This window comes from Trachemys scripta, chromosome 19 (genome assembly GCF_013100865.1).
Source record: "Trachemys scripta elegans isolate TJP31775 chromosome 19, CAS_Tse_1.0, whole genome shotgun sequence".
NCBI classification, from domain to species: Eukaryota; Metazoa; Chordata; order Testudines; family Emydidae; genus Trachemys; species Trachemys scripta.
This window is the reverse complement of record NC_048316.1, coordinates 21,736,836-21,763,946: the sequence shown is the minus strand read 5'-3', so window position 1 is coordinate 21,763,946 and position 27,111 is coordinate 21,736,836. Positions and strand designations below refer to the sequence as shown.

The window sequence follows — 27,111 nt, the reverse complement described above, 5'->3', positions numbered from 1 at the left end:
CTAGCCCAGCCCCACACAGCTGGGGACAGACACTGCATTGGCTCACCAGGAGGCTTACAAAAGTGGGGTGCACTGAGCCCTCTTACCTTATAACTTGCCTTAGAGCAAGATAGCAGGGACTAGTGCTTAGCGCACTGGCCTGGGCCTCAGAAGACTTAGGTCTGTTCCCAGCTCTGCCCCTGGCCTGTGGGGTGACCTTATCAAGTCCCTGCCCCTCTCTGTGCCTCAGTTTCCCCATCTGTAAAAGGGGGCTGTAAAGCACCTGAAGAACTCTGGGTGCAAAGTGAGATCAAAGAGCTATAGCTTGTTCTCAGAGCGACCTGACACTTAGCAGCGCCCTAGGAAATCAGACAGCGTAGGGCCCGGGATGTCTGTGCAGGAATTGGCTGATGGGGAGGCAGCTGAATTTCAATAGGAGGCGCTTCCCTCTTGGTCTCTATTGAAGCAATGTCCCAGCCTGCTGCTGGAGGGATGGATGCCTCAGCCAGTTTCTAAGGCAGGGCAGGCAGGCTAATCGCTGTTAAATACCCTGAGGCCCTTTCCCTACACGTTGAAGCCTTGGCCTCAGTACCCCGGCCTGGTAACCACACCCATCCCTTCCATTCCAACCCCACCCTCCCGGTGCTACATGCCCGCCGAGATAGCTGGGGGATTTCCCAGCACCCCCATGGGTTGGTGCCATCCCTACGAGTGCCCAGAGTGTACCCTGTGATCTGGCAGGGCTGGCCAATTGCTGCAAGACTCAGGCGCTGGTCTGTCAGGGCAAGGGGAAGATCATCAAGTGCTTGGGACACTGCAGAACAGCCCGCCCCTCCCTGCTTGTCCCCTCGTTACCCACCACACTCCCTATCCCTGCCTGCCTGCTCATCCCATTCACTCTGTGCCTTCCCAGGGACTCCCATCCCGGGCTGGCCACTGCCCTCCTCTAGACCTGCCCTGCTGCAATGCCAGACGTGGGTGGCTGGGCAGAGCGGGCCCCACCCTGCCTTTGTCACACGTCTCCTTAGACTGGAAGCTCCTTGGGGCAGAGACCATGCCTGGGGATATGTGTAGCACCCCCAGACCGGGCTCTGGTCTCCAAAGCAATGTAAATATGACACAGGCAGAGCGGGCACCCCCATTACCTCGTGGACGCTGGGATATGGGATATAATCCTCTTCGGTCTGAAAAAGACAAACACAGCAGAGGATCATCGACTGGGGGAGTCCACCCTGTGTGAGAGCCAGGCCTGCTGCTGCCCTCCCTGGGCCCCAGCCCCCCAGCCAGGCCTGGCCTTCCTTCAAGGACCTGCCAGGCAGAGAAGAGGCTTATCCTCAAAGCCCAGCATCCACATCTCCCCTGGGGGATGGAGCTCAGAGAGCAGAGCACTTTGGGGTGCACACTAGTAGTGGAAGCTGTAGTGTAGACAGGTCTCTACCACCAGGGGAACTGCACAGGTGCACAATAATGGGACACCTCATTGTAGAAAGTGGTGCTGCACAAGGAGCCTGGGAGGCACTCGAAAGCGGAGCAAATATCTGTGATGGGGCAGGCAGGACCCACCAGACGCCAGCCCCCTGCAAAGGTAATCGAGGAACAAAGCCAGACAGGTCATTGGTCAGAGGCGGGTCAGCACTGAGGGGTGTTGTCCGAGCTGGGTGCAGAGGGGGCCCCAGAACTGGAATAGCTGAGGGGGCTGCGGGTCAGCACTGAGGGGTGTCGGCAGAACTGGGTGCAGAGGGGACCCCAGAACTGGAATAGCTGAGGGGGCTGCGGGTCAGGACTGAGGGGTGTCGGCAGAGCTGGGTGCAGAGGGGACCCCAGAACTGGAATAGCTGAGGGGGCTGCGGGTCAGCACTGAGGGGTGTCGGCAGAGCTGGGTGCAGAGGGGACCCCAGAACTGGAATAGCTGAGGGGGCTGCGGGTCAGCACTGAGGGGTTTTGGCGGAGCTGGGTTTGGGCAGGACTGGAAAAGCTGAGGGGGCCGGGGGTCAGAATTGAGGGCAGTGGCCGGGCAGAGGCTTGGGCAGGACTGGAAAAGCTGAGGGGGCTGCGGGTCGGTACTGAGGGGTGTCGGCAGAACTGGGGTTGGGCAGGACTGGAAAAGCTGAGGGGGCTGCGGGTCAGCACTTAGAGGTGTCGGCGGAGCTGGGGTTGGGGAGGACTGGAAAAGCAAGGAGGGCCGGTGTTCAAACTAAAGCGCAGTGGCAGAGCAGAGGCTGGAAAGCCCGTACAGCTCCTGCTGAGCAGCCCTCAGCGCCGGGGGGGTGGGGGTGGGCGGTGAGAGGCATCGATTTCTCTGCCTCTAGTCAGAGCCCCTCTGGATGCTGAGCTCGATACAGAGCGCAAGGGGCACCAGAGCCACCTGCAGCTGGGCAGTGCGCCGCACGGTGCAAAGCACAGGCCCCATCCGACACTGCAGAGGGCATCCCAGCATGAGTGGGTAACCCCCAATGTGCTGGGGCAGGGACAGCCAATGCCCCTGCCCCCATGCAGCATCCTCTGGGGCCTACCTTGAGAGGGGGTGGGAAGGAGCATCGCTGTTCATCCATTCTGCTTCCCTGTGGGAGACAACAAGGAAGAGGGAGTCAGTGGGTGGCCCTGGCACCAGAGTGTGTGTTTACTCTGCGGGTGGGGGCTGCTTCCTGCTTGGCACAGATCTGCAGGCAGCTGTGGGTCACAGCCGCGTGGCTGTCCCTGCTCTGTATCCTCCTCCGAGTCGATGGCTGTGGGAGGGACTTGGGGGTTGTGTCTACCTGTGGCAGTGCCTGGCAGGATCTCTGCAAGCATGCCCATGTCCTCCCAGCTGGGGGTGGGGCGCTGGTTGTCACTGAGGCTGCGCAGCCTCTGCTGGAGTCCCTGTAGCGCCGTGTGTCTGTGCAGCGCATCAGGACAGGGACAAGCCCCAGGGCTACAAAGGCCCAGGAAGCCATTCAGCTCTGCTCACTTGGAGAGCTTGGCTTTGCCTGCTGAACCAGCTGGGCAGAGTTCCCAGTCTGGGACCCACTCCTGCAGATGCCTCTGCTCGGCGACTTAGCCACTGCCAGCAGCCGTCTCAGAAACGCCAGTCCCATTAGGGGATGACGGATCAGTTTCATCCTCAGTCCCAGGTCAGGGTCCACAGAGAGACCCCCTCCCGAGGGGAGCCCAGTGCAAAGGGCCTTTCTAGAAAGCACCTAGGGGTTTGCAGGGCCCCCATCTCCCTGGCTCTGCTCAACCTGCAGCATCAGAGGAGACCCTACTTATGCCCGTCCCCTCCAGAAATGTATTGAATCAGCTGCAGCGAGACGCTGAAAAACTCCAGTCACAGCGACAGCCTCCGCCGAACGGTACTGAGTCAACACCCTGTCCAACCTCCTCCAATCTCTGAGCCCCCAGGGTTGCTCCCACCCTGGCTCTCCCAGGGGACACAGGGCCTGACACATGGGCCCTGGCGGACCTCTCATCCCAGCCGGGGGTGGAGGGTGAGGGAGCTCCCCGGGCTGAGATGGACCCAGAGCAGAGTCCCGCTGGGAATCCCTTCCCCAAACCAGCCTCCACTTCTTGGCTGGCTCCCCAGAGCTCGCATACCCCCCGCCCATGCCTCCTAGTGTGTATTGCACCTTCCTTTCTTCTGCTAGCCAGCCACGGGCCCAGCTCCAGGGAGGCGACTCACCTGCATCTTTTCAATCATCTCAAACAACTCTGAGGTCTGCAAGAGAGAGAAAGCAGCCTGCATCAGCACGACGGGCAGAGACCGTGCTCTGCAATCCCAGCAGGCCTAGAGCGCGTATGGCCTTAGGGCTGCCATCAGTGCCCTGCATGGGATAGCCAGGCTGCCCCCATCAACCTCAGGCAGGGCAGGCTGGGATAGCAGGAGGACTTTAAGGATAGGTCTGATGAGACTCAGAAACAGCCTAAATTCCAGCCAGGACCCAGTCCCTGCCCCCAGCCTGGCCCTCACTCCCCCCATCTGCCCCACCACTGCTCTCAGTAACTGCACTGGCCTCAGGCCTCCGCTGACACCCCCCTGCCGGGGGACTCCGTCCCCAGCTGAGTCTGATCTCGGAGCAGTCAGTGACTCATGCTGGCTGGGTGAGCCGGGGTAATGCTCCCTGCTCAACGCTCCCTGCTCGAGCCAGTCAGCCCTTGTCCCAAATGGGATGAGAGCTGTCCTCCTTTTAGGCCATGCACCCTCAGCCTGCAGGGTGGGGGCAGTTCTGGCCTGTCCCAGGTGGGAGTTGTCTGGCCCATTGATGGGGCTCGGATACGATGGGCTGGATTTCCCAAGACACTACATGGAGAGCCCCAATGTGCCCTGCTCTATGGAGACCAGCACAGGGTGGGGACAGGGGGAGCTTGCTCACCAGAGGACAGAGCTGCTAGATGGGTGAGCCCGAGCCCCCCCCCCCCCCCCGACACTTACTGAGATATCCATGTGCAGGGTTAGCCCCCCCAACAGATACGTAGCTACAAACATACACTCACTTGTGTTGAGATACAGCCGTGTACACAGGCACATGGCCAAGCACACACGTGCACATGCACCTGTATAGGAATCCACACACACAGGGAGAGAGAGAGAGAGAGAGAGAGAGACAACCTCCCCTCCCCCCATAAACACCCTTGTGCACCCAGACATGCTCCTGAATATAGACACACCTGCCAACATGCATGTGCACAAAGACACCTGCTCACACACCCACATGCCAACTACAGACACATTGCACACCCCCTCACGTGCACCCCCACGATCTCGTTCACATGCACTCCTGGACACACACCCCACATGCGCACACACAGTACGGGCCCCTGCTCACCCAGGCGTGCAGGGTTAACCACTTTCCCTTCTAACACAAGCAATCGCGCTTAATTACTTGTCTTGGCTTCTTGAGCACTCAGCAGCTCCCAGCTGGAGTGGGTGGAAGGGCTGAACACAGAGCCCTGAACTTCATATGAAACAGGTAGACTGGAAAGGACGCCTGGCTGGTTCAGGGGCTCCTCCCACCCACCCGATCCCCCTCCGGGCCAGCTCGTCTCACTGCCTCCCCCGCATCCCAGCCACATCCACCCGCTTTGGCATGCGTCCCTGCCTGCCCTTCTGTCGCCCCAGCCTGCTTCTCTGGGCCAGTGGTCGGGGTCACTGTCAGGCACCACCCAAGCAAACCCAGCCAGGACAGGCGAAGGCTGCTGGAGGCCCCAGGGTCCCCGATGCTGATGCCACTGCGTGCCCGAGACGCTGCTCTTGAGCCAGACTCACGTTCCAGCCGCACTCAGCTGAGTCGCTCCTGTGCAGCCCTGGCGCACCAGAGGAGAAGGGCTGCAGCCGAGCCATCCTGATGGGCTGGGGCTCTCCTGGGGCACTTCCCCACGCACCACACAAGCCCCAGCTGCTCTGAGCTCTTGTGGGGCAGCCAGCCCCCGCCCCTCAGCCCCGGGATTCCAGGAGGCATGGAGGTGAGTGGTGGCTCGCCCGGTGCTAGGATTCGCTGGCACTTGGCTCCATGTGTACTTTATGGGCGTGGAGCCAGGTGCAGGAGAGAGACGTGCCAAGGGGCAGGTCTCGCTGCTCCAGCCTGCCCCAGGCTGTGCAGAGGAGCCAGGGAGTTGGCTGCAGATCACCTGAACGGCCAGGGGTCTCCGCCACCACGCACCCCCGGTGGCTGGGTGTGTGCAGGGCCGGCTTTAGCAAGTGCGAATCGGCCTAAAGCCGGCCCTGGGTGTGTGAAAGACTCAGGCTGCTCCCACTGGCTCCCAGACCTGCGCTGGAACAGACGGCAGCTCAGCTCATCCCATGCCAAGCTCTCCGCTGAGCCCCGGCCCTGCATCCTCAAATACCGCCCCAGTTATGGGGGAGGGGGCAACTTTCTCAGCACTAAGAAGAAGTACTTGTGGCACCTTAGAGACTAACAAATTTATTCTTCTTCTTTTTGCGGATACAGACTAACACGGCTGTTACTCTGAAATTTCTCAGCACTACTGCTCAGAGGTCATGTGAATGGCAGACCAAGGCTGCTTTCACACACAGCCCTCGGCACGGGGGAACAGCACCCACTAGGCCAGTGGTTTTCAAACTGCAGGTCGTGACCCAGTACTGGGTCATGGAATAGAAGGCACTGGGTCGCGGTGGCTCTGGTCAGCACCGCCGACCGGGCCGTTAAAAGTCCCGTCAGCAGTGCTGCCCGGCTAAGGCAGGCTAGTCCCTAACTGTGCTGAGACCGCGCTGTGCCCCGGAAGCGGCCAGCAACAAGTCCGGTAGGTGGGGGGGTGGGGTGGGGGAGGGGGCAGCACAGGGCTCTGCGCACTGCCCCTGCCCCGAGAACCGCCCAATGGGAGCTGGGGGGGGGAGGGGAATTGGCTTTGGGTGAGAGCCGTGTGGAGCCGCTTGTGCACCTCTGCCTAGGAGCCAGACCTGCTGCTGGCCGCTTCTGGGGTGCAGTGTGGTCCACGGTGCTAGGACAGGTAGGAAGCCTGCCTTAGCACCCCCACTGCGCCGCTGAACTGGAGCCGCCTGAAATAAGCCCATGTCCCAACCTCACGCCCCAATTCCCTGCCCCAGCCCTGAGCCCCTTGCAAACCTGGAGCCCCTTCCTGCACCCCAAACCCCTCATTCCCAGCCCCACTTCAGAGCCTGCACCCCCAGTCCAGAGCCCTGACTACCTCCCGAACCCCAACCTCCTGCCCCAGCCCAGAGCCCCCTCCCACAACCTGAACCACTCACTCCCTGCCCCACCCTGCAGCCCTCACCCTCACCCCCGCACCCTAACCCTGACCCAGCCCTGAGCCCCTCCTACACCGCAAACCCCTCATCCTCAGCTCCGTAGGGTCACGGGCATCAACAATTTTCTTCAGAAAAGAAGTTTGAAAACCACTGCACTAGTCCAGCCAGCCACCAGCGCTCCCCTACCCTGTCCAGCCCCACTGATCCAGAGCCACCCCCCCCCACCTCGAGAGTTAGGATGCTCTAGTGCCCCTGCCAGAGACTTGGAGCTAGGAGCCCAGGGTCGTCATCTCAGCTCTCTGCCGACATGGGTGACACACAGCCTTCTGTGCCTTAGTTTCCCCTCTCAGATAAAGGGACCAATCCCCCTTCGCAAAGTGCTCTGGGATCCTTTGATGGCAGGTGCTACAGCAACATAAGGCACATCCTAGTTACCAGTGCAGCCCTCGGCCTCCTCAAACGCTGGCACCACGTGTAGTGGTTTATGCATTTGCTACTGGCACCTGCTAGGTGAGCTGGGCTGTTAGCTCCAGCTGTAGAGGTTAGGAGGGGGCTGAAGTGCAGGCAGCCGTCTCGCCCATGAGTGTGGAGTCCAGACAGCACAGGCTGGGGGTGTAGACCTGACCGCCAGAGAGCGCCCCAGCATCAGTGTGGGTGTTTACACTGTGCTGTAAACCAGGGCTCAGACTCCGGTTTGTGCCAAACCCCCCTCCTGTTCACACACAAATCTGTCTGACTCAGGATGTGAGAGGAGGGCCTACCAGGGGGTGGGCAGGGTCAGCGCCCGAGTCCTGCTGTGACTCGGGTCTAAGCCCTGCCTTTGCACAGTGTGGTCACAGTTCAAGCTGCCACCCGGAGTCAGAAGGGCTGCACAGTGCAGTGTGGATGGGTTCGCATGGCTCAGACCCGGGTCCAGCTGTTGTAAGCTCAGCTTTACAATGCACCATGGACACTCAAGTGTGGGCCTGGAAACTGAATCCACAAGCCTGGGTCCCACAGACCCAGTTTCCAATGCAGCGTGGACACACCCTGTACATCCAGCAGCCACATCAGAGAATCCCCTGGGCAGACATCACAGCCTTGGGGTTTCATTCCCAGCTGTCACTGCCCTGCTGGGGACCTTGACCAAGTCCTGTCCCCTCGCTGTTCCCACCTCTGTCTGTGTGGATTGGAAGCCCTGTGGGCAGGGACTTGCTTGCTGTGGGTACAGCCCAGCAAACGGAGCCTTGGCTCTTGGCAGGGACCTCTGGGCACCCCTGCAACATAAGTCATTCCTAATACTTCGAATCATAGGCAGCAGCTGTTTGGATTACAGTCTCTTTAAGGGAAGTGGCTGGCACTAGCTGTGTGCTATTAGCCAGGTGAGGGTAATTAAAGCAATTAGCAGGCTGCAGGAATGAATCTCCCGCCTGCGAGATCTGGCACAAATGAAAGGGAAATACAGGTCCCCTGGCTTGTCTGGTGCTGCTTGTGACAGATGGAGCCAGAGAACGAAGCCACAGGAAATGTAGTGACTCAAGGTATCACATATAGCCGCTGTGCGTCATGGTACCACATGTCAGAAATAGCAGCAGTTAATCCTAGCACATTGCACAGTGCTTAATACAGGTGTACACAGGATTCCTTTCACCCCCTTTGGGGAGGAATGCAGCAGCCACTCTCCACAAAACTGCACAACATTTTAGGGCAGGGAAGGACACCACCTCCAATTCAACTGAAGGAATGTAGGTAGGAACAATGTAGTTACTACTGCCAACTGCAGTGTGTCCAGGACACCAGCAATAATGACCCAGTTTATGTGAATAGTCCCATGGGATCTTTGATGCCAAGTGCTCTGGGCTTTGGTTCTGCAGGCACTTTAACGGGGCTGAACAAAATGTCTATATCTGGCAACAAAAAATGCCGGTCACACTTACAGAATGGGGGCTCGATTGTGGGCAGCAGTGACTCTGAAAACAATTTGGGGTCATGGTCACCAGTGCCAGAGCCGGGGAGGCCAGGGGGCCATGGCCTCCCACTTTTTAACAAAAGAAACATATGTTTCTGGGAATTGGTCCTGCTTTGAGCAGGGGGTTGGACTAGATGACCTCTTGAGGTCCCTTCCAACTCTGATATTCTATGATTCTATGTGCTCTCTGTGGAATATTTAAGTATTAATTCCTCCACCACTTTGGCCTTGGCCCCCCAACTTCTACAAAGATCCCAGCGCCCAAATGGCCATTGTCTCCCCTGTCCTTTAAAACCTGGCTGGGAGGGAGCATGCAATGACCTGGCCCAATTGGTCGGCACCAAGGTCCCGCTTTGCACTGAGCCACATACCAGCAGCTGGGCCCTCACCTGTTGGCTACCAAAACTGCAGCAGAGGCTTCAGTAAGTGCTGGGGACCTGCCGGGTCTGGGAAGCAGGAAGGACCTGTCACCTGAGGGCTTCAGGCTGCTCAGAAGGGAAAGTAAGGTAAGGAGGGGGCTGGGGATCTGGGAGGGTCAGGCCATTGTGGGGGCGGGGGCTGGGGAGCTGGGAGGGTCATAGAATCATAGAATCATAGAATATCAGAGTTGGAAGGGACCTCAAGAGGTCATCTAGTCCAACCCCCTGCTCAAAGCAGGACCAATTCCCAGCTAAATCATCCCAGCCAGGGCTTTGTCAAGCCGGGCCTTAAAAACCTCCAAGGAAGGAGACTCCACCACCTCCCTAGGTAACGCATTCCAGTGTTTCACCACCCTCCTAGTGAAATAGTTTTTCCTGATATCCAACCTGGACCTCCCCCACTGCAACTTGAGACCATTGCTCCTTGTTCTGTCATCTGCCACCACTGAGAACAGCCGAGCTCCATCCTCTTTGGAACCCCCCTTCAGGTAGTTGAAGGCTGCTATCAAATCCCCCCTCATTCTTCTCTTCTGGAGACTAAACAATCCCAGTTCTCTCAGCCTCTCCTCATAAGTCATGTGCTCCAGACCCCTAATCATTTTTGTTGCCCTCCGCTGGACTCTTTCCAATTTTTCCACATCCTTCTTGTAGTGTGGGGCCCAAAACTGGACACAGTATTCCAGATGAGGCCTCACCAATGTCGAATAAAGGGGAACGATCACGTTCCTCGATCTGCTGGCAATGCCCCTACTTATACAGCCCAAAATGCCGTTAGCCTTCTTGGCAACAAGAGCACACTGTTGACTCATATCCAGCTTCTCGTCCACTGTGACCCCTAGGTCCTTTTCAGCAGAACTGCTACCTAGCCATTCGGTCCCTAGTCTGTAGCAGTGCATGGGATTCTTCCGTCCTAAGTGCAGGACTCTGCACTTGTCCTTGTTGAACCTCATCAGGTTTTTTTCTGCCCAATCCTCTAATTTGTCTAGGTCCCTCTGTATCCGATCCCTACCCTCTAGTGTATCTACCACGCCTCAGGCCTCAGTCAGGCCTTTGGGGGATGGGGGATGAGGAGCTGGAGGGGTCAGGCTGTTGGGGGCTGGAGAGCTGAAGGGGTCAGGTTGTTGGGGGTAGGGGATGGGGATCTGGGAGGGTCAGGCCGTTGGTTGTGGGGGCTGGGGATCTGGGAGGATCATGCCATTGATGGGGGCTTGGCCCAGCACTCTTGCAGTCCTTTCGGCACCTGTGATTATGGGGGATGATCAGCTGAACATGAGCTCCCGCTACAATGCTGTGGCTAAAAAGCAATCCATGGACGCCTTATCAGGGGAATGTCTAGTATGACATTTTCCTCTCTGCTTTGCACTGGGGCGCCTGCTGCTGGCATCCTGGTTCCAGTCCTGGTGCCACAGCTCAAGGAGGATGCTGATAAGCTGGAGAGGGGTCAGAGAAGAGCCAGGGGAATGATTAAAGGGTTAGAAAACCTGCTGTATAGTGACTGACTCACGGAGCTCCATCCATTTAGCCTAACAAAGAGAAGGTTCGGGGGTGACTTGATCCCAGCCTGTAAGTACTTACGTGGGGAACAAATATTTCCTAAGGGGCTCGTCAGTCTGGCAGCGACAGGTCTGACCTGACCCAGTGGCTGGAAGCTGAGGCTAGACACGTTCAGACTAAGGCGAACATTTTTACCAGTGACAGTAACTGGACCATTACCACTGGACCAATTCACTGGGGTCGTGATGGATTCTCCATCCCTGACCATTCTCAAAACTCTGCCCTAGGAATTACTGTGGGCAGGTCTCTGGCCGGAGCTATTCGGGGTCACACTAGATGGGCACAAGGAGGGACCCTCCTGGCCTTGGAAGCTATAAGCACAGGGCAGTGACCCAATGCTAACTGAAAGGGAAGAGCGCCCTCTACTGAATCATTACCTGCGTCTCCGCAGCAACCTCAAGTTTTCTTGGTATCCCATCCAAGTACCATAGAACAGAATCATAGAATATCAGGCTTGGAATTGACCTCAGGAGGTCATCTAGTCCAACCCCCTGCTCAAAGCAGGACCAATCCCCAACTAAATCATCCCAGCCAGGGCTTTGTCAAGCCGGGCCTTAAAAACCTCTAAGTAAGGAGATTCCACCATCTCCTTAGGTAACCCATTCCAGTGCTTCACCACCCTCCTTGTGAAAAAGTTTTTCCCAATATCCAACCTAAACCTCCCCCACTGTAACTTGAGACCATTACTCCTTGTTCTGTCATCTGGTATCACTAAGAACAGTCTAGATCCATCCTCTTTGGAACCCCCTTTCAGGTAGCTGAAAGCAGCTATCAACACCCCCCCCCCCCATTCTTCTCTTCTGCAGACTAAACAATCCCAGTTCCCTCAGCCTCTCCTCAGAAGTCATGTGCTCCAGCCCCCTAGTCATTTTTGTTGCCCTCCGCTGGACTCTTTCCAATTTTTCCACATCCTTCTTGTAGTGTGGGGCCCAAAACTGGACACAGTACTCCAGATGAGGCCTCACCAATGCTGAGGTGAGCAGCTCGATCTGCTGGCAATGCTCCTACTAATACAGCCCAATATGCCATTAGTCTTCTTGGCAACAAGGGCACACTGCTGACTTTTTCACGCCCCTGAGCGACACAGTTATACCGATATCAGTCTGTAGTGACTTGAGATAGTTAATACAGCTCTAACACCTAGCTGAGACATGCTCCACATGATTGATCCACACTTTATGTTTAGTATAAGCTGATCCCTGAAGTACAGAGCAAACATTTATAGACGAAGAAATGTGAGGGGAGTGTCCACACTAGCTTTTTCTAATGGGTTAATTACCTCGAGGTAATTGGCAATCAATTGACTCTAGGTACAAAAGTCTAGTGGAGATTCTATTCCTGGTGGAATTCTGTGCCACTCACATGTGCAGAATTTATGGGCTGAGCAGAATTTTTTTCCCTTAAGAAAATACATTCTGCTGGAAAGGTGTTGCCGTTACTCCTTTTGCCCACCTGAGGCTGCTGTTGCACCAGAACAGAGAGCAGCCACTCCCAGGCAGGAGCAGCCCCAGGTGTGGATAGGGAAGAAAAAGAAGCTGTGTTCCTCACAGCACCCCACCCGTGGAGCCAGGTGAGGAGGACCGGGATATGGGGGGATGGACAGCGTGAGGCACATGGGCTGCTGGGGATGTGTGTCACAGACTGGGGTTCAGAAGGTCTAGTGGGGGGATGGACTAGGACAGGGGCTGAATGGGAGTGGGGGTGCAGGGCCACATGGGGATGGGGGAAGGGGGCAGGACCACATGAGGGGAGGGAGTGGCTGAGTGGGGACGCAGGGACACATGGGGAGAGGGGGAGGGAGGTGCAGGGATACATGGGGATGGAGGGAGGAGGGGTAGCTTAGTGGGGATTCAAGAACACCTGGGGACGGGGGTGGGGGGTGCAGGGACACATGGGGACAGGAGTAGATGTGCCTGACTGAATGAGAGAGGCCAGGAATCAGCCAGGGTCTGCATGGGAAAGGCTCCCTAACAATCCCCTCCCCACCCCCCAAAAAAACCCTATTCCATACTTCTCCCACCCACACCAAACAGCCCTCCAAGTTCACACCCAGGCTCCTTCCCAGCAATGACTTCCCTCTCCCTCAGCTCCTCCATTACCCCTGACTCCCCCAAGCCTTTGCACTGCTTCTGAGAGGTGCAGGAAATATGGCTCTGTATTTAGTTTAAATGAATTATTACTCAGAGTTCTGTATTAATATGTCTAGTAAGGAATCTATTTATCAAAAAACATTTCCTGAATCTTTTTTGTGTGTCTGTATTGTTACAGACATACTTACTGACAGATCTTTTGAAATAAATTACCAAAATAATTGAGACTGGCGTGATTATATTGTGTTATTTTGACAAATAAAATATGCCGATTTTTGCAGAATTTTAAAATATTGTGTGCAGGATTTTTAATCTTTAGGGCAGAATTCCCCCAGGAGTACAAAGATACAGCCAATGCATGTGTGCATGACTTGCATGTGCCTTGCAGCATCAATTTGTGTACTGAACGGTGTGATTGGATGTGTGCCTGCGGCTTTAGCACCCACGATGGAGTGGGTGTGAGCGTGGGGAATCTCAGCACCCCATACTTTGGATTGAAATACAGGCACATTAAGACACCTCTGCACTGGCATTAGAAACGGAAGAATACTTGGCACTTAGAACAGTGCTGATCTCACTGTAGGTGAACGGCCCATGAGTCTGGTATTGCTTTATTATCTGAGATCATTTGCAGAATCATTTCTAATTCTTGGCTTGGGGCCCACGTGTGGGCAGCTCCCCAGGAGAATTCAATCCCCAGCACTCAGAATGTGAGTCCCATTGGCTAGCCTGGGCTGGCAGTGTGGTAATGCTTCAACCACAGCACTGGAAGGGCCCTGCTGAGTCACTGCGTCCAGTCCTCTGCCCATCCTAGAATCTGCCCCCTGCCTGGAGGGCCCTTGGAATCCAGTCCTCAGGGTGATCACATATGCAGGACCCACTGTCTTTGGGAGATTCTCTACTATACCCGTAACATTCCCTGCTTTCATAAACTTTCCTCAGTTCTTTGCAAGCCTGACTGTGGGCCCATAGCCAGCCTGCCTGTGCACCTCAACTGCTTTACCCTCACAACACCCTTTGTGCAGACGGGGAACCGAGGCACAGAGCCGCTGAGGGGTGCTACACTGCAGCTCTTGGAGACGGGGAGTGGCCACAGCGGGGGGCCCAGCTGCCTGCGTTGTTCCCCAGTGTTCCAGGCAGGCTCCAGCCACGCTAGCTCAGATACATCTGTGCGTGCTGCAATTACACCTTGACTGCAGTGTAGACATACTCCGAGTGACCTACAGGCTACACCTGGCAGAAACTGGATTGGATGTCAGCATTCATATGCCCTTGCACCTGCATCACATGCTTGTGGGAAGCCAGCACAGCAGAGGTGTGAACGCGCAGACAGAGCCATCTTGCTCGAGCACAGGAACAAGTTGTTATCTGAGGCTGGTGAGGAGTCGAGGCAGGATGCAGGATGGGCCACGAAGATGGCTACTTGCCCAGAACGGCCCACAGAGCCCAACCCCCAGGAAGTTCTGACAGCAGCAGCCGAGAGCTGAGCCAAGCTCCAAGCATTTCACCACGGAACAAATGAACCAGGCAGGGCAGGCAGGCTATTCTGGGCAATACCTGAAGGTGCCAGATGAGGAGAGCAGCAGCCAGTCTTTGCAAAGTATCATCCTGAAATGCTATCGTCAGCCCCATCCCCGTGCAGTGCTCCAAGCGGGAACCAGCCCTCCTCGAGTCAAACCAAAGTGGCATCGCCCGTGTGTGCGGCTGTAAATAACGTACAGCCCCTGAGCAACATGCTCCTGCTACTGGAATGTTTGTACAGAAAGGGAATCCCAAGTCTCTGGCCGGCCCAACAGGTGGCTGAATAACAGAGCGAGATCACCATGCACGGGGCCCAGGCTTGCAGCTGGCTACAGGAGAAGACCCAGTGCAATTGGGGTGCATATGAAAGGCGACACCCCTTGAAGCAGAGGCGATGGCCCTGCTCCATAGAGCTCCACTGGGTCCACTCCTGGGGTGCAGTTCCGGCCCGAGACCCTGCTCGAGGGAGAATTCCCCTGGCACAGGGGGCATGCTGGGGGGCAGCACATGCTGCTACAGTATTTCTGGCTGGCACTGCAAGTCCTAGGGAGCCTACGCGAGGCTGCTGCAACTTGCTCTTCCTGTTGCACCCCCGGGCTACACCTCCTATACCACACCTGGTGGAGGTCAAATGCCGCCTTCACAGCCAGCATGGCACTGCACTGCTGGGCCATAGGGAGCTTGGAGACAGGATGATGTCAATCTGGCTTGGGAGAGGGTCCCAGTCTGGGAAGAGGCAAAGGCTGCAAACCCCAAGGAGGGGGGTGAATTGTTGGGTGTGGCACACAGGGGTCGTGGCTGGGACTTGTGGGAGGAGAGGGCGTGAATATCAGAAGAAGCATCCTGACCAGGGGGCGGAATAGGCTAAAGCACAGGACAAGGTCCCTAGGGGCAAATCAGCTCTTCCCTCCCCGCCTGCCCTGGTGCTGGGTCCTCCAGGGTAGTCAGGGCAGGTGCCAGGGTAAGTGGGGGGTGGCTGGCACAGGTCACACTGCCCATCACATGATTTGCTGGCAGTGACATTGCCCAGCTGTATCTTGTCTGTTCGTCATGCAGACCAGCAGAGGCAGATAGCCGGCAGTGACAGGCTCTGCAGGTGCAATTCTGGGCTGGCGGGCTGAGTCTGGGTCTGCCGCCAGGGAAGGCGGCATAGATCTGCACACTGCGGGGGCATTCAGAAGGGCACTGAGAAGAGGGGGGAAGTGATTTTAGGGGCCCTGGTTTCTAAAAACCCAGCAATAATCTCGAATGGAGATGCAGGAATTTTATCTTCCCCAGGAAGTGATGGAGCTGTGGATGGACTGGGTGAATGGAGGGATCCTAGCAGACACATGGCTCTCCTGGATAATTCCCTCCCCCTGATGTTAGAACTGGGCTATGCCACTGAGCAGGAGTGGGGGTGGGAGGGGTGTATACTGTCTGCCCTAGCCAGGGAAGAAGTTACCGAGGATTTTCTTCTTACCTGCAGGGATTAACTTGCTGGGGGAGAGGATCTCTGCCTGGGCACGGGGGCTGGCCCCGGGATCGAGGGGAGGCAGTCTGCACCTCCGTGGTCAGGAGCTCTCCCATTGCTGGAGCTCCCGGAGGGCCTGCAGAAGCAGGGCATCTCGAGGATGCAGGATAGGGTGCATCATACTGTGGGGCACTGAGGCGCTGGGTGCAAGGGTGACAGGAGGAAGGACCGAAACTGCCATGTGCAAATGTAACCCACACGCCTCCTGGGGGTGGTGTTCTGTCCCATCTAGTGGCACTGAGACCACTAAGAGAGAGAGATCAGTGAGTCTGCTCTATAGCCTTGTTGTACAATGGGTACTGTGCTATATAATTGGTTATATTTTGGCTATATACAGTGTATGTTTTATAGTAAGAATTAAGGTATCAGAATAAATGAATAATATAGTGGATACTAGTATTAGCCATTTTCTTTTTATTCATGCCTTGCAAGTAACAGACATGATCTTGTCTGTGTCTGTTAATAAGATTAGAGGACTTCCGAAGGCCTAGGCCCCAATGTAGGAAAAGATAGTTGCAAGATTTAGTAAGGCCTAATTTACGATGCCTTTCTTGTTCAACATAAAACACTGCTATTTGTTACCTTTTGAAGGTCTCTGTCAAGAACTGTTTGTGTGAATGAGGAATGCATGCATCAGGAAAAGATAAGGTGTGAAGGCCATTGCTCAAGACAGATGGCCAAGGGAGGAGGAGTGAAGAGACTTAAAGACACCAGAGAATCATCAACACGCATCCATAGTTGAGGAGGGGCAGACTGACAACCCTGAGGTGAAGGCTGGCACCCTTAAAACACAAGAGAATTGATTAAATCGAAACCAGACAGGATGACCCTCCCGGAGATGTTTTGGCCCATCAAAGACCAGTGGCGTAGCCAGGTGGAGGGAACAGGGGGAGCGATTAAAAAAAAAAAAAAGGCGCCATCCGCAGCGGCGCTTTTACTCAGCTGGTGGCGCTCCGGGTCTTCGGCCGTGGGCCCTTCACTCACTCCGGGTGTCTTTGGAGGCACTGAAGGTCCCATCGCCGAAATGCCGCCGAAGACCCAGAGCAACAGAAGGAGCCGCCACCGAAGACCAGGAGCGACGGAAGGAGCCGCCGCCGAAGTCCCGCCAAAGACCCGGAGTGACTGAAGGAGCCGCCGCTGAAGTGCCGCCGAAGACCCGGAGTGACTGAAGGAGCCACCGCTGAAGTGCCGCCAAAGACCCGGAGCGCTGCTGGGTGAGTAAAATAAAAGCGCCGCAGTGGGTGGTGCATTTTTTTTTTTTATCGCTTCCCCGGGTGAGTAAAAAGGCGCCAAGAAATTGACAAGGCTCAGTGGGGGAGCGGCAGCTGCCCCGCTCCTCCCCAGTTACGCTACTGCAAAAGATAACACCCACTGAGGAGTAACCGGCCATAAATTGACACAGCAAAATCCATAGACTTCAACGGAGAAAAAGGACTCTAAGAACAGGGTGCTTTGCCATGGGGCTTTGGGTTCATCTTGCCACAATTCCAGGAGCATCGGATCGCGACCGACAGAGCCTGGCTCCCCTCTGCGACCAATCTGGCTGGCCACTAGGTTGATCCAGACTCTGGACTGGTAACTATAAACATCGACTGGCAGGACTGTGTGCATGGTGTGTGTGTGTGACTGAAAAGCATATGCTAATTGCTGTATTCTCAATAAATGCGGCGTGTTGCCTTTTCCGCTATAAAAAGATCTCGTGTGGTTTGTTTAAGCATAACAGCCTTAGCTAACAGCCAGTTGGCTTTTAGCTCATGCGCTAAGCTCCAGAGATCCCCGGTTTGATCCTGCTCTCCGCCAACCGGGGTCTGTCGGCATTACACAAAGAAGGGTGGCGAATCCTAAGCATGTGCAACTAGCTCCCAAGGCAGAGCTGGAAAGAGAAGGGCTCCGGATCCAGCAGCAGCTAATGTCGCTTCCTGAGCAACCAGCTGGAAGATCCAAGGGTAAAAAATGCCTGTGCAATGAGTGGAAAAATTGGAGCAGCAACAAAAGAAGAAGGAACAGAGTCGGCTGCAGGGCAGGAGAAGGGCAGACGGGCTCTGCAGAGTACGCTCATGCTGCCCCAAGGGAGAGGATCTGCAATCACTGGAAGGGGGAGTCTCAGAGAGTCGGCTCTTTCCTAAGCGACACAGGCGCCATTACATGCAGGGCTCTAAAATGACTGGGGGCTAAACCTCTTTTCCTCCTTTTCTCTGTCCAAAGGCGAAGACGTTCAGACAACCAGGAGGGTGGAAACCTCCTACACATAGGAGAGGATATTTGGAACTGTCAGAAGCCGGACACCTGCCAAACAATCAGTGGGGCCACTGGACAATTGAGGTGCTAAAGGAGCACTCAGGGAAAACAAGGCCATTGTGAAGAAGCTAAATATTCTTTGCATCAGTCTCCACTGCAGAGGGTGTGAGGGAGATTCCCAAACCTGAGCCATTCTTTCAGGTGACAGATCTGAGGAGCTGTCCTAGATTGAGGTGTCATTAGAGGAGGTTTTGGAACAAACTGATAAATTAAACAGTGATCGGTCACCAGGCCCAGATGGATTCACCCTAGAGTTTTGAAGGAACTCAGATATGAAATTGCAGAATTACTAACAGTGGCCTGTAACCTATCAAGTAAATCAGCCTTTGTACCCGATGACTGGAGAATAGCCAATGTAATGCCTATTTTTAAAAAAGGCTCTAGAGCCAATCCTGACAATTGCAGGCCAGTAAACCTAACTTCAGTACGCAAAGTCACGCAAATTGGCTGAAACTATAATAAAGAACAGAATTATCAGACCCATAGATGAACACGATTTGTTGGGGAACAGTCAATATGGCTTTTGTAAAGGGAAATAATGCCTCGCCATTATTAATCTACTAGAATTCTTTGAAGGGGTCAACAAGCATGTGGACAAGGGTGATCCAGCAGATGTAGTGTACATGAACTTTCAGAAAGCCTTTGACAAGGTCCCTCACCAAGGCTCTAAGTAAACTAGCAGTAAAGCAGACATGGGATAAGCGGGAAGGCCGTCTCATGGATCAGTAACTGGTTAAATGATAGGAAACAAAGGGTAGGTAGGAATAAATAGTCAGTTTTCAGAATGGAGAGAGGTAAATAGTGCTGTCCCCCACAGGTCTGTACTGGGACTTGTGCTGTTGAACATATTCATAAATGATCCAAAAAATTGGTAAACAGTGAGGTGGCAAAATTTGCAGATGATACAAAATTACTCAAGATAGTTAAGTCCAAAACTGACTGTGAAGACTTACAAAGGATCTCACAAAACTGGATGACTGGGCAACAAAATGGCAAATAAAATTCAAGGTTAATAAATGCACTATTATGCACAATGGAAAACATAATCCCAACTATACATATAAAATGATGGGGTCTAAATTAGCTGTTACCACTCAAGAAAGAGATCTTGGAGTCATTGTGGATAGTTTTCTGAAAACGTCCACTCAATGTGCAGCAGCAGTTAAAAAAGTGAACAGAATGTTAGGAACCATTAGGAAAGGGATAAATAATAAAATAGAAAATATCATAATGCCATTATATATATCCATGGTACACCCACATCTTGAATAGTGTGTCACACTGTCACGGAGTGTGGGGGGACACAAGGCCCTGCACCCCCAGCTTCCTACGATTCACCATGACTCTCAGACAGCCAGTAAAGCAGAAGGTTTATTTAGATGACAGGAACACAGTCCAAGACAGGTCTTGCAGGCACAGGCAACAGGATCTCCCCCCAGTTAGGTCCATCTTGGGGTCCCAGGGCCCCACAGCCCCCTTGGGAGGTCAGAGCCATCTCTGCCTCCCAGCCATTCCACCAGCCAGCTCCTCAAAACTCTCCTTCAGCGACCCCTCCCACAGCCTTTGTTCAGTTTCCCGGGCAAAGGTGTCACCTGGCCTCTAACCCCTTCCTGGGTTCTCATGTTACATGCTCAGGTAGCTTCCCTCGGTCAGTCTCCCATCCCCCAATGCAGACTATCCCAGCCACACTCCCCTGTCAGCATTCACAGACCACAGGAAGAACAGTCCCCGTTCGTCACACACACCAACTCAAAAAAAAAAAAAAAAAGATATATTAGAACTGGAAAATGTTCAGAGAAGGGCAACACAAATGATTAAGGGTATCAAGCAGCTTCCATATGAAGAGCGATTAAAAAGACTGAGACTGTTCACCTTAGAAAAGAGACAACTGAGGGGGGATATAATAGAGGTCTATAAAATCATGGCTGGTGTGGAGAAAGTGACTAGGGAAGTGTTGTTTACCCCTTCACATCACACAAGAACTAGGGTCACCCAATGAAATTACTAGGCAGCAGGTTTAAAATAAACAGAAGGAAGTACTTCTTCACACAACGCACAGTCAACCTATGCAACTCCTTGCCAGGCGATGTTGTGAAAAATGAAAGTATCGCTGGGTTCCAAAAAGAGCTAGATAAGTTCCTGGAGAATAGGTCCATGAATGGCTATTAGCCAGGATGGTGAGAGATGCAGCCCCATGGTCTGAGCTTCCCTAAACCTCTGACTGCCAGAAGCTGAGGCTGGACAACAGGGGATGGGTCACTTGAAATCGCTCTGTTCTGTTTATTACCTTTGATGCATCCAGCACCAGCCACTGTCAGAAGACAGGATACTGGGCTAGATGGACCATTGGTCTGACCCACTATGGCCATTCTTATGTTCCTAGAGAGACAAGGTGGGTGAGGAAATATCTTTTAATGGACAGTCTTCTATTGGTGAGGGAGACAAGCTTTCGAACTTACACAGCACTCTGGAAAACATACTCTTATGTTACGTTAACCTACAGCCTCAAATCGGCAAGTCCAGACAACCCATCCTAGGAGTGCAGGGGGAGAGAGAGGACAGACCTTGAGAACCTCTGCCAACAAGATCTGAAACATCACGGAGAGCTGAAGTGGGGTCAGAGCGTTAAGAGGGATGCAAACCTGATACTGATCTGAAAGGGACAGCAGAGCAATCCCGGCAATTCTCAATGCATAAGACTAACTGTAGCCCTGAGTCAAAGAAAAACTAGGAGAAAAAACCGAGCACCAAACAGTCAATAGGAGTCTTTCTATTTGCTTCAAGGCCCTTTGAGTCTGGCCCCAGGGGAGAAACAGACCCAGGAGCAATTAGCATCCTGAGGGTATCCAGATGAAAACCTGCCAGCAAAGAAAACCAACCCAAGTGGCTGCAAGGCTCACAGAGGGTATCCAGGCTGAGGACTGGCTGGGTTCCTCGGAACTCTGGCTACAAGGTTTCCCTAAACCTCGCTCCACAATTAACCCAAAAGGAGCCAGAGAGACCAGAACCTTGGGTGTGGCAGATGCAGGTTCCCATTTGGGGTTGGCTGGGGCACTGACCCTGCCCACAGTGACACCTCAGGGTGTGAGAGGACAGCGAAGCAGAGGGGGGCTTAGAACGTGATGTGACAGGGAAATGGGCAATGGGCTTCTGGGTCATGTCCTCTGATGTCAGCCAACAAGGAGGGACCAGTGCCTTTTCCACAGCTCTCCTGCAGTCACCCTGGGTCTCTGAGGACACGGTACCAAAGGGGAGGACCCTGCCTGGCAGGGGCTGGGTTAGGCAATGGGTCTGTGCCATCTTTGATGCCCATCCTCGCCCCCTGCCCTGGCACCCACCCCCCACTCATTCTCCTCTATGAGCCAGACTGGTGAAGCAGGGGTAGGACAGGGGCTGGCTGGCAGGGGCCAGAACCCTCTGCCCTCTAGGCAGGCCCCAGCACCAGGCAGAGCTGCAGGCTCTCACCTCTGCCCTGTGCTCATTTCCCTTGCAAATACTGCAGGGGGGATCAGCTGGGGAGGATGTGGGAGGGCCTGGGCACGAAGAGGGAAGGAGCGCACGCTTCAGAGGAAAGAGCCGGTCCAGATCCCACTCCTGTCGCTCTGCTGACCCTGGCAGGGTTATCCGAGACCTGAATCTGGCACGCTGTGTTTTGAGTGCGTTCACCTACCCAGTGTGGGGGAAGTGACCTTAGGACAAAATCCCCAGCAGGGCACTACCTGCAAACATACCTTTCCTTCCTGCCCAGCTTGTGCCCGGCCCAGGCACCACCTGCAGGAGGTGGCACAAATCCTGGAGTAGGGCAACCCCAGCTCGAGGGAACTTGGCTCTGTTGTGCCAGTGCAGAGAGGGGCTGGCAGCTACCCACCTCAGAGTGTACAGCGGTGGTATTTGAGGGGGAGCCTCCCACAGGGTCTCTGCCCCTGAAGTGCCAGCCTGTCCAGGCTGCAGAGACCTACCCATGGCACCTACACACATCCACTAATCAAAGCCTCGGGCAGCAGTGACCCTCAAAGAAATAGAAACTGAGGCATGGAGCGGGCAGGGACTTGCCCAAGCTCACACTAGTCAGACGCAGGGCTGGAAGTGCAACCTCAGAGTCCTGACTACAGGCCTCCTGCTTAGTCCACTAAACTCCGCTGCCTACCATGGCAAGCGCTCCCTCTGCAGAGCCAGCAGCTGGGGTGTCCCCACCCAGGGCCTGTCTGCAGCCACGGCCCCCGGCTCAGTCACTGCTGCAGGGACCCACACCTGGGTGTCCCGTGGGGCTGGGGAAGGTGCTGCGGCATGGGGAGTATGGAGAGGACTCTTACCTTGGGGTGGGGTGGAGCAGAGCCCACCCAGGGCAGCTCTACGGTGTGTGAGACATGCTGGCTTGGCCCATCGTTCTTCCTGAAAGAGAAGAAACCCACATATTACAGCTGGCCCCATGGCTGTGACCTTTCCAGCTGGGCTGGGGCCGGAGGGGCCGGGAGGAGAGAGGCCAGCAGTGGGGATCCCAAAGGAGTCGAGGAGAGGATAGGCCGGGGAGCCACCAGGTGCCGCTCAGCAGCCGCATCAAAGGGGAGATGCAGCCTGGTAAGGACGCATCCAGGAGAGACACAGCGTCGCAGGGGCCCGTCAGGAGCTAGCTTCAGGTCACTTGCATTTAACGAAGATCCCCAGGAAAGTGCAGCAGCAGCAGGCTCGACTGGACATTGCTCCAGGTATGAAAACGCTAACGAAGCAGCCAGTGGACAGCGCAGCTGCTCCATGGACTGCAACAGACACTCCTGCACCTGGTACCTTGTGTCTGGCTAGTGGACTGCAACCTGCGTTCCCTCATCCATCACACCTGGCCAGAGCCACGCAGAGACAGCTAGTGAATTGCCACTCTCAGGAGAAGGAGCAACAGCAGCTGCGTAGCTGCAAAGGAGATCGGGTTATTATCCAGGCAGCTGGTACTAGCGATGAGGGGTTCACACCGGCGCAGGCTTAGAGCTGCAGCAGATGGCCCCTTCACACCACTTTGAGCGACTGATCTGGGAACTCTGCCCAGCCGAAAACAAGGGTGACAGCTCAGCCCCCAGCCTTAGAAACCCGCTTGCCGGGTGGCCTGAGAGGAAGCAGATTACAGCTCCCTTGCTCTCAGGCAGCACACGAGGCCACAGATCCCAGAATGCATCATTGTCTGATCCAGCACGGAGCGTCTGGTCCGGGAACCGGTGCTCTCATTGGGAGCACCCAACAGGACAGTGCCAAGCTCTGGGGTATATTTTGGTTGCCCCACAGCAAAGGATCCACATGGCCCAGTTCTCAGCATGGAGAAGCCACAGATCCCAGTGCAGGTGGCTGCATTACCTGCCCTGGACCCAGCCGCTGCTGCTCAGACCCACTGCTGGGCAGGCCTGCTGGGCAGACATTCCCAGCTGTGTTTGCCTTCCTCAGGCTGTCATAACTATAAAGGGAAGGGTAACAGCTGTCCTGTGTACAGTACTATAAAATCCCTCCTGGCCAGAGACTCCAAAATCCTTTTACCTGTAAAGGGTTAAGAAGCTCAGGTAACTTGGCTGACACCTGACCCAAAGGACCAATAAGGGGACAAGATACTTTCAAATCTGGGGGGGGGGAAGCTTTTGTTTGTGCTCTTTGTTTGGGAAGTTGTTCGCTCTTGGGACTGAGAGGGACCAGACATCAATCCAGGTTCTCCAAATCTTTCTGAACAAGTCCCTCATATTTCAAACTTGTAAGTAAATAGCCAGGCAAGGCGTGTTAGTTTTTATCTTTGTTTTCTCAACTTGTAAATGTATCTTTTATTAGAGTGTTTATCTCTGTTTGCTGTATTTTGAACCTAAGGCTAGAGGGGGGTCCTCTGAGCTCTTTAAGTTTAATTACCCTGTAAAGTTATTTTCCATACTGATTTTACAGAGATGATTTTTACCTTTTTTCTTTAATTAAAAGTCTTCTTTTTAAGAACCTGACTGATTTTTTTCCTTGTTTTTAGATCTAAGGGGGTTGGATCTGTATTCACCAGGAGTTGGTGGGAGAAAGGAGGAGGATGGTTAATTTCTCCTTGTTTTAAGATCCAAGGGGGTTGGAACTGTATTCACCAGGAGTTGGCGGAAGGAAGGAGGGGGAATGGTTCATTTCTCCCTGCTTTAAGATCCAAGGGGTTTGGATCTGTATTCACCAGGGAATTGGTGAAGAGTTTCTCAAGGCTTCCCAGGGAAGGGAATCCACTTGGGAATGGTGGCAGCGGACCAGATCTAAGGTGGTAGTTAAGCTTAGAAGTTTTCATGCAGGCCCCCACATTTGTACCCTAAAGTTCAGAGTGGGGAAGCAGCCTTGACACAGGCAAATATTAATGCTGGCACCTCCAGATAGGCCCACCAGCAACGACAGAGGCAGTGCTACCATGCTCTGCACCCAGCGAAATCCTTCTAATTGCCATGCAGACCCCGCACCAGCGAGCCTCGCATGCCTGCTCCCCGAACGCAGGGGCCACAGTCTGTCACCCCCCTCCTCCTGCTAGGGTCTGTCTCACAGCATGGGCTGGGCTCCAAGCCCACGTACGCCTGCCCAACCCAGTCCCTGCACTGGGGTCAGGGAGTCACTCCAAATTGACACCACACACATTTTCATGCCCATTACAGCAGCAGCCGGAGAGCCCGGCTGAGATCAGGGCCCCTGCACGGGCACTGCACAGACACAGTGAGCTGGGCCCTGCCCAAAGGGCTGAGTCTGAACAGGCCAGGCAGCCGTGGGGGAGCAGCGAGCCAGAGGGGGGAGGGGAGGGCTGTGCCCAGGCCAGCAGCAGAGCCAGGGACAGAACCAGCTACACTAGCCACTAGACCATGCTGCCCGCCACTGGCCACTCTGGGACTGAAGGCCACTATCTCCAGGGAGTGGCAGGCGCAGCACCCCCCAGCAAAGGGCCTCAGCCAGGCAACCAGGGAGCTTGGTCTCTGGGCCGCGCTCACTCCTTGGCTCTGCTGGCCTGCCAACAAGGGGCCGGGCATCAGGGCAGCAGCTTGTCCTGGGGCCTGAGTGAGCCCCAGCTCCTTACTCCATGCAGAGCCAGGCACAGATGCCCTAGGTCCCTCCTGACACACGGGACTCGTACCTGTTGCTGGCTCCACAGGCGCATGCCAAGGCTGGAGAGTGACTCACAGGATTGGGCCTGGCCAGGAGAGTCACCAAGGAACCTTGGCAGGGCCCCCCAGTGTGCAGCGCCAGCAATGACTCCTGGGCACCCACTTCCCTGCCACCCTCCCCCCAGGGCCCGGAGCCAGGGCATTCTGGGCGCCCCTGCCCCAGACCACGGAAAGCTGGGCTCCTCCCCCAGAGCCCACGGCATGCTGGGCACCCCTCTCTGAGGGCTCAGAGTCACGGAACAGTGGGCACTCCCCTCCCCCAACTCTTGCAGGGCCTAGAACCGCAGCACACCGGGCACCCCCAACATCCTTCGCAGTGTGTGCGGTGTGACACCCTGGCACCCCAACATTCACCACTGTCATGTAGTTAGGTATGTTTTGTACAAAGTGCGCCTTGTGATGTATCATTCTAAAAGTTTTGATCTGCTAGACATTACTATCTCGTTCGATTGTATGTGCTATCGTCGTATGTGAAGTTGTGAAGTTTGGCTGTGTGTGTGTTACTGAAACATGTTGTGAGGCTGAACGCACCCACAAGCAGCCTTTCAGGTACAACAGTAAAAAGGCCAAACAATGTTAATGGCTTACTGAGGAAATGCACACAAGCACCAGGATTACCCCAGGAACTGTGTGCAATAGAAACCTCTCAGAGATAGCACTGCATAATGGGAACTGTTTGACTCAGGTCACAGCAAAAGAGCTTTCCAGCAAGTGGGAAGAAGATATAAAAGGGGGACAATGACAACACTGGGGGACCTCACTCTCCCTGCAACAACACACCTAGAAACACCGGAGGGGCAAGGACTGAACTGTCAGAGTGATGGTCCGAGGCTAGAAGGATCTTTAGCCTGTGTATGAAAACCTGGGAAAGTCAAGGCAACTTGTGCCTTAAGAATCTGCCAGCCTATTTACCACTCAGGATGAGAATTTGCTAATTTATATCTGTAACCCCTTTGGGGTTTAGAGAGCATGGCCCTTTAAACCTTTTTCCTAAGGGGGAGCGCAAGAGTAAGAAAAAAGGAGGGAAACTCCAGGGGGCAGCGCTGGAGCTCCAAGGAGAGGGAGAGGCAGCCTGCAGGCCCTAGAAAAGGGAAGTTTGGGCAGCTGAGGGTCCTGTACTCTAGTAAAACTTGAGTAGACTATGGGTATGGCTTCTGGTGGTGCACCCAGAGAGTCAATTGCTCGTTCTCCATTGGCTGTGGATTTTTCCTCCACAATGGATACCCGTTGGCATAAAGCTCTCAATTCAGGGGTCTCCACATTCATTTGATCATTGGGTAATAAATCCTTAGAGTGAGGCTGCCGAGACAAGGCATCTGCATCCATGTTTGTTCGACTGGGTCGATACTGCAGAGTGAAATCATAGGCAGAGAGTGCCGCTAACCACCGGTGCCCTGCTACGGATAATTTTGCTGTTGTCTTGATGTATGTCAAAGGGTTATTATCGGTTTTTACAGTGAACTTGGCCCCATAGAGGTAGTCATGGAACCTCTCTGTGATGGCCCATTTCAATGCCAGGAACTCCACTTGATGAGCAGGGTAGTTTCTCTCAGGTGGTGTGAGACCTCGACTTGCAAACGCTACCGGTCGGAGTTTGCCCTCATGCTCTTGGTAAAGGACAGAGCCTAAACCGGTGTAGCTTGCATTGACATGAAGTTCATATGGCTGGGTGGGATCAGCGTACATCAAAACAGGTGCTTGCGTGAGCTGTTGAATGATTTTACAGAAAGCTTCTTCACACTCAGCAGTCCACCATTTTCCAAAAGGTGTACTCACATTAAAGTATTGATGCCAAGGTGAGTTCCCCTTCTTATTATTTGTGGGGGGGTATCCCTTGGAGAGCTCTGTGAGTGCATGTATGATGTGCAAAAAATTCTTGATAAACCTGCGGTAATAGCCACAGAATCCCAGAAACAACTTTAATTCCTTGAGAGTTCTGGGCCTCGGCCAGGTGGT

General features: G+C 54.6%; 1 protein-coding gene across 8 annotated transcripts in view; it reads right to left on the bottom strand.

Annotated features, from left to right (window-relative positions):
* The window catches only part of RAP1GAP (RAP1 GTPase activating protein), a 179,649-nt gene that overhangs the window by 61,221 nt on the left and 91,317 nt on the right, over nucleotides 1-27,111 (bottom strand). For 5 of the 8 annotated variants that reach the window (XM_034753291.1, XM_034753284.1, XM_034753283.1 and 2 more), the window contains 4 exons: nucleotides 22,336-22,414; nucleotides 3,635-3,670; nucleotides 2,493-2,540; nucleotides 1,125-1,163 (listed from right to left, as the gene is read on the bottom strand). In XM_034753291.1, coding sequence (XP_034609182.1) covers nucleotides 1,125-1,163; nucleotides 2,493-2,540; nucleotides 3,635-3,652 — 105 coding nt within the window. In that variant the 5' untranslated portion in view covers nucleotides 3,653-3,670; nucleotides 22,336-22,414. Of the gene's footprint in view, nucleotides 1-1,124; nucleotides 1,164-2,492; nucleotides 2,541-3,634; nucleotides 3,671-4,446; nucleotides 4,524-4,835; nucleotides 4,960-5,218; nucleotides 5,486-22,335; nucleotides 22,415-27,111 lie in introns of those variants that run through there. The other 3 variants (XM_034753286.1, XM_034753288.1, XM_034753289.1) reach the window with 3 other exon arrangements.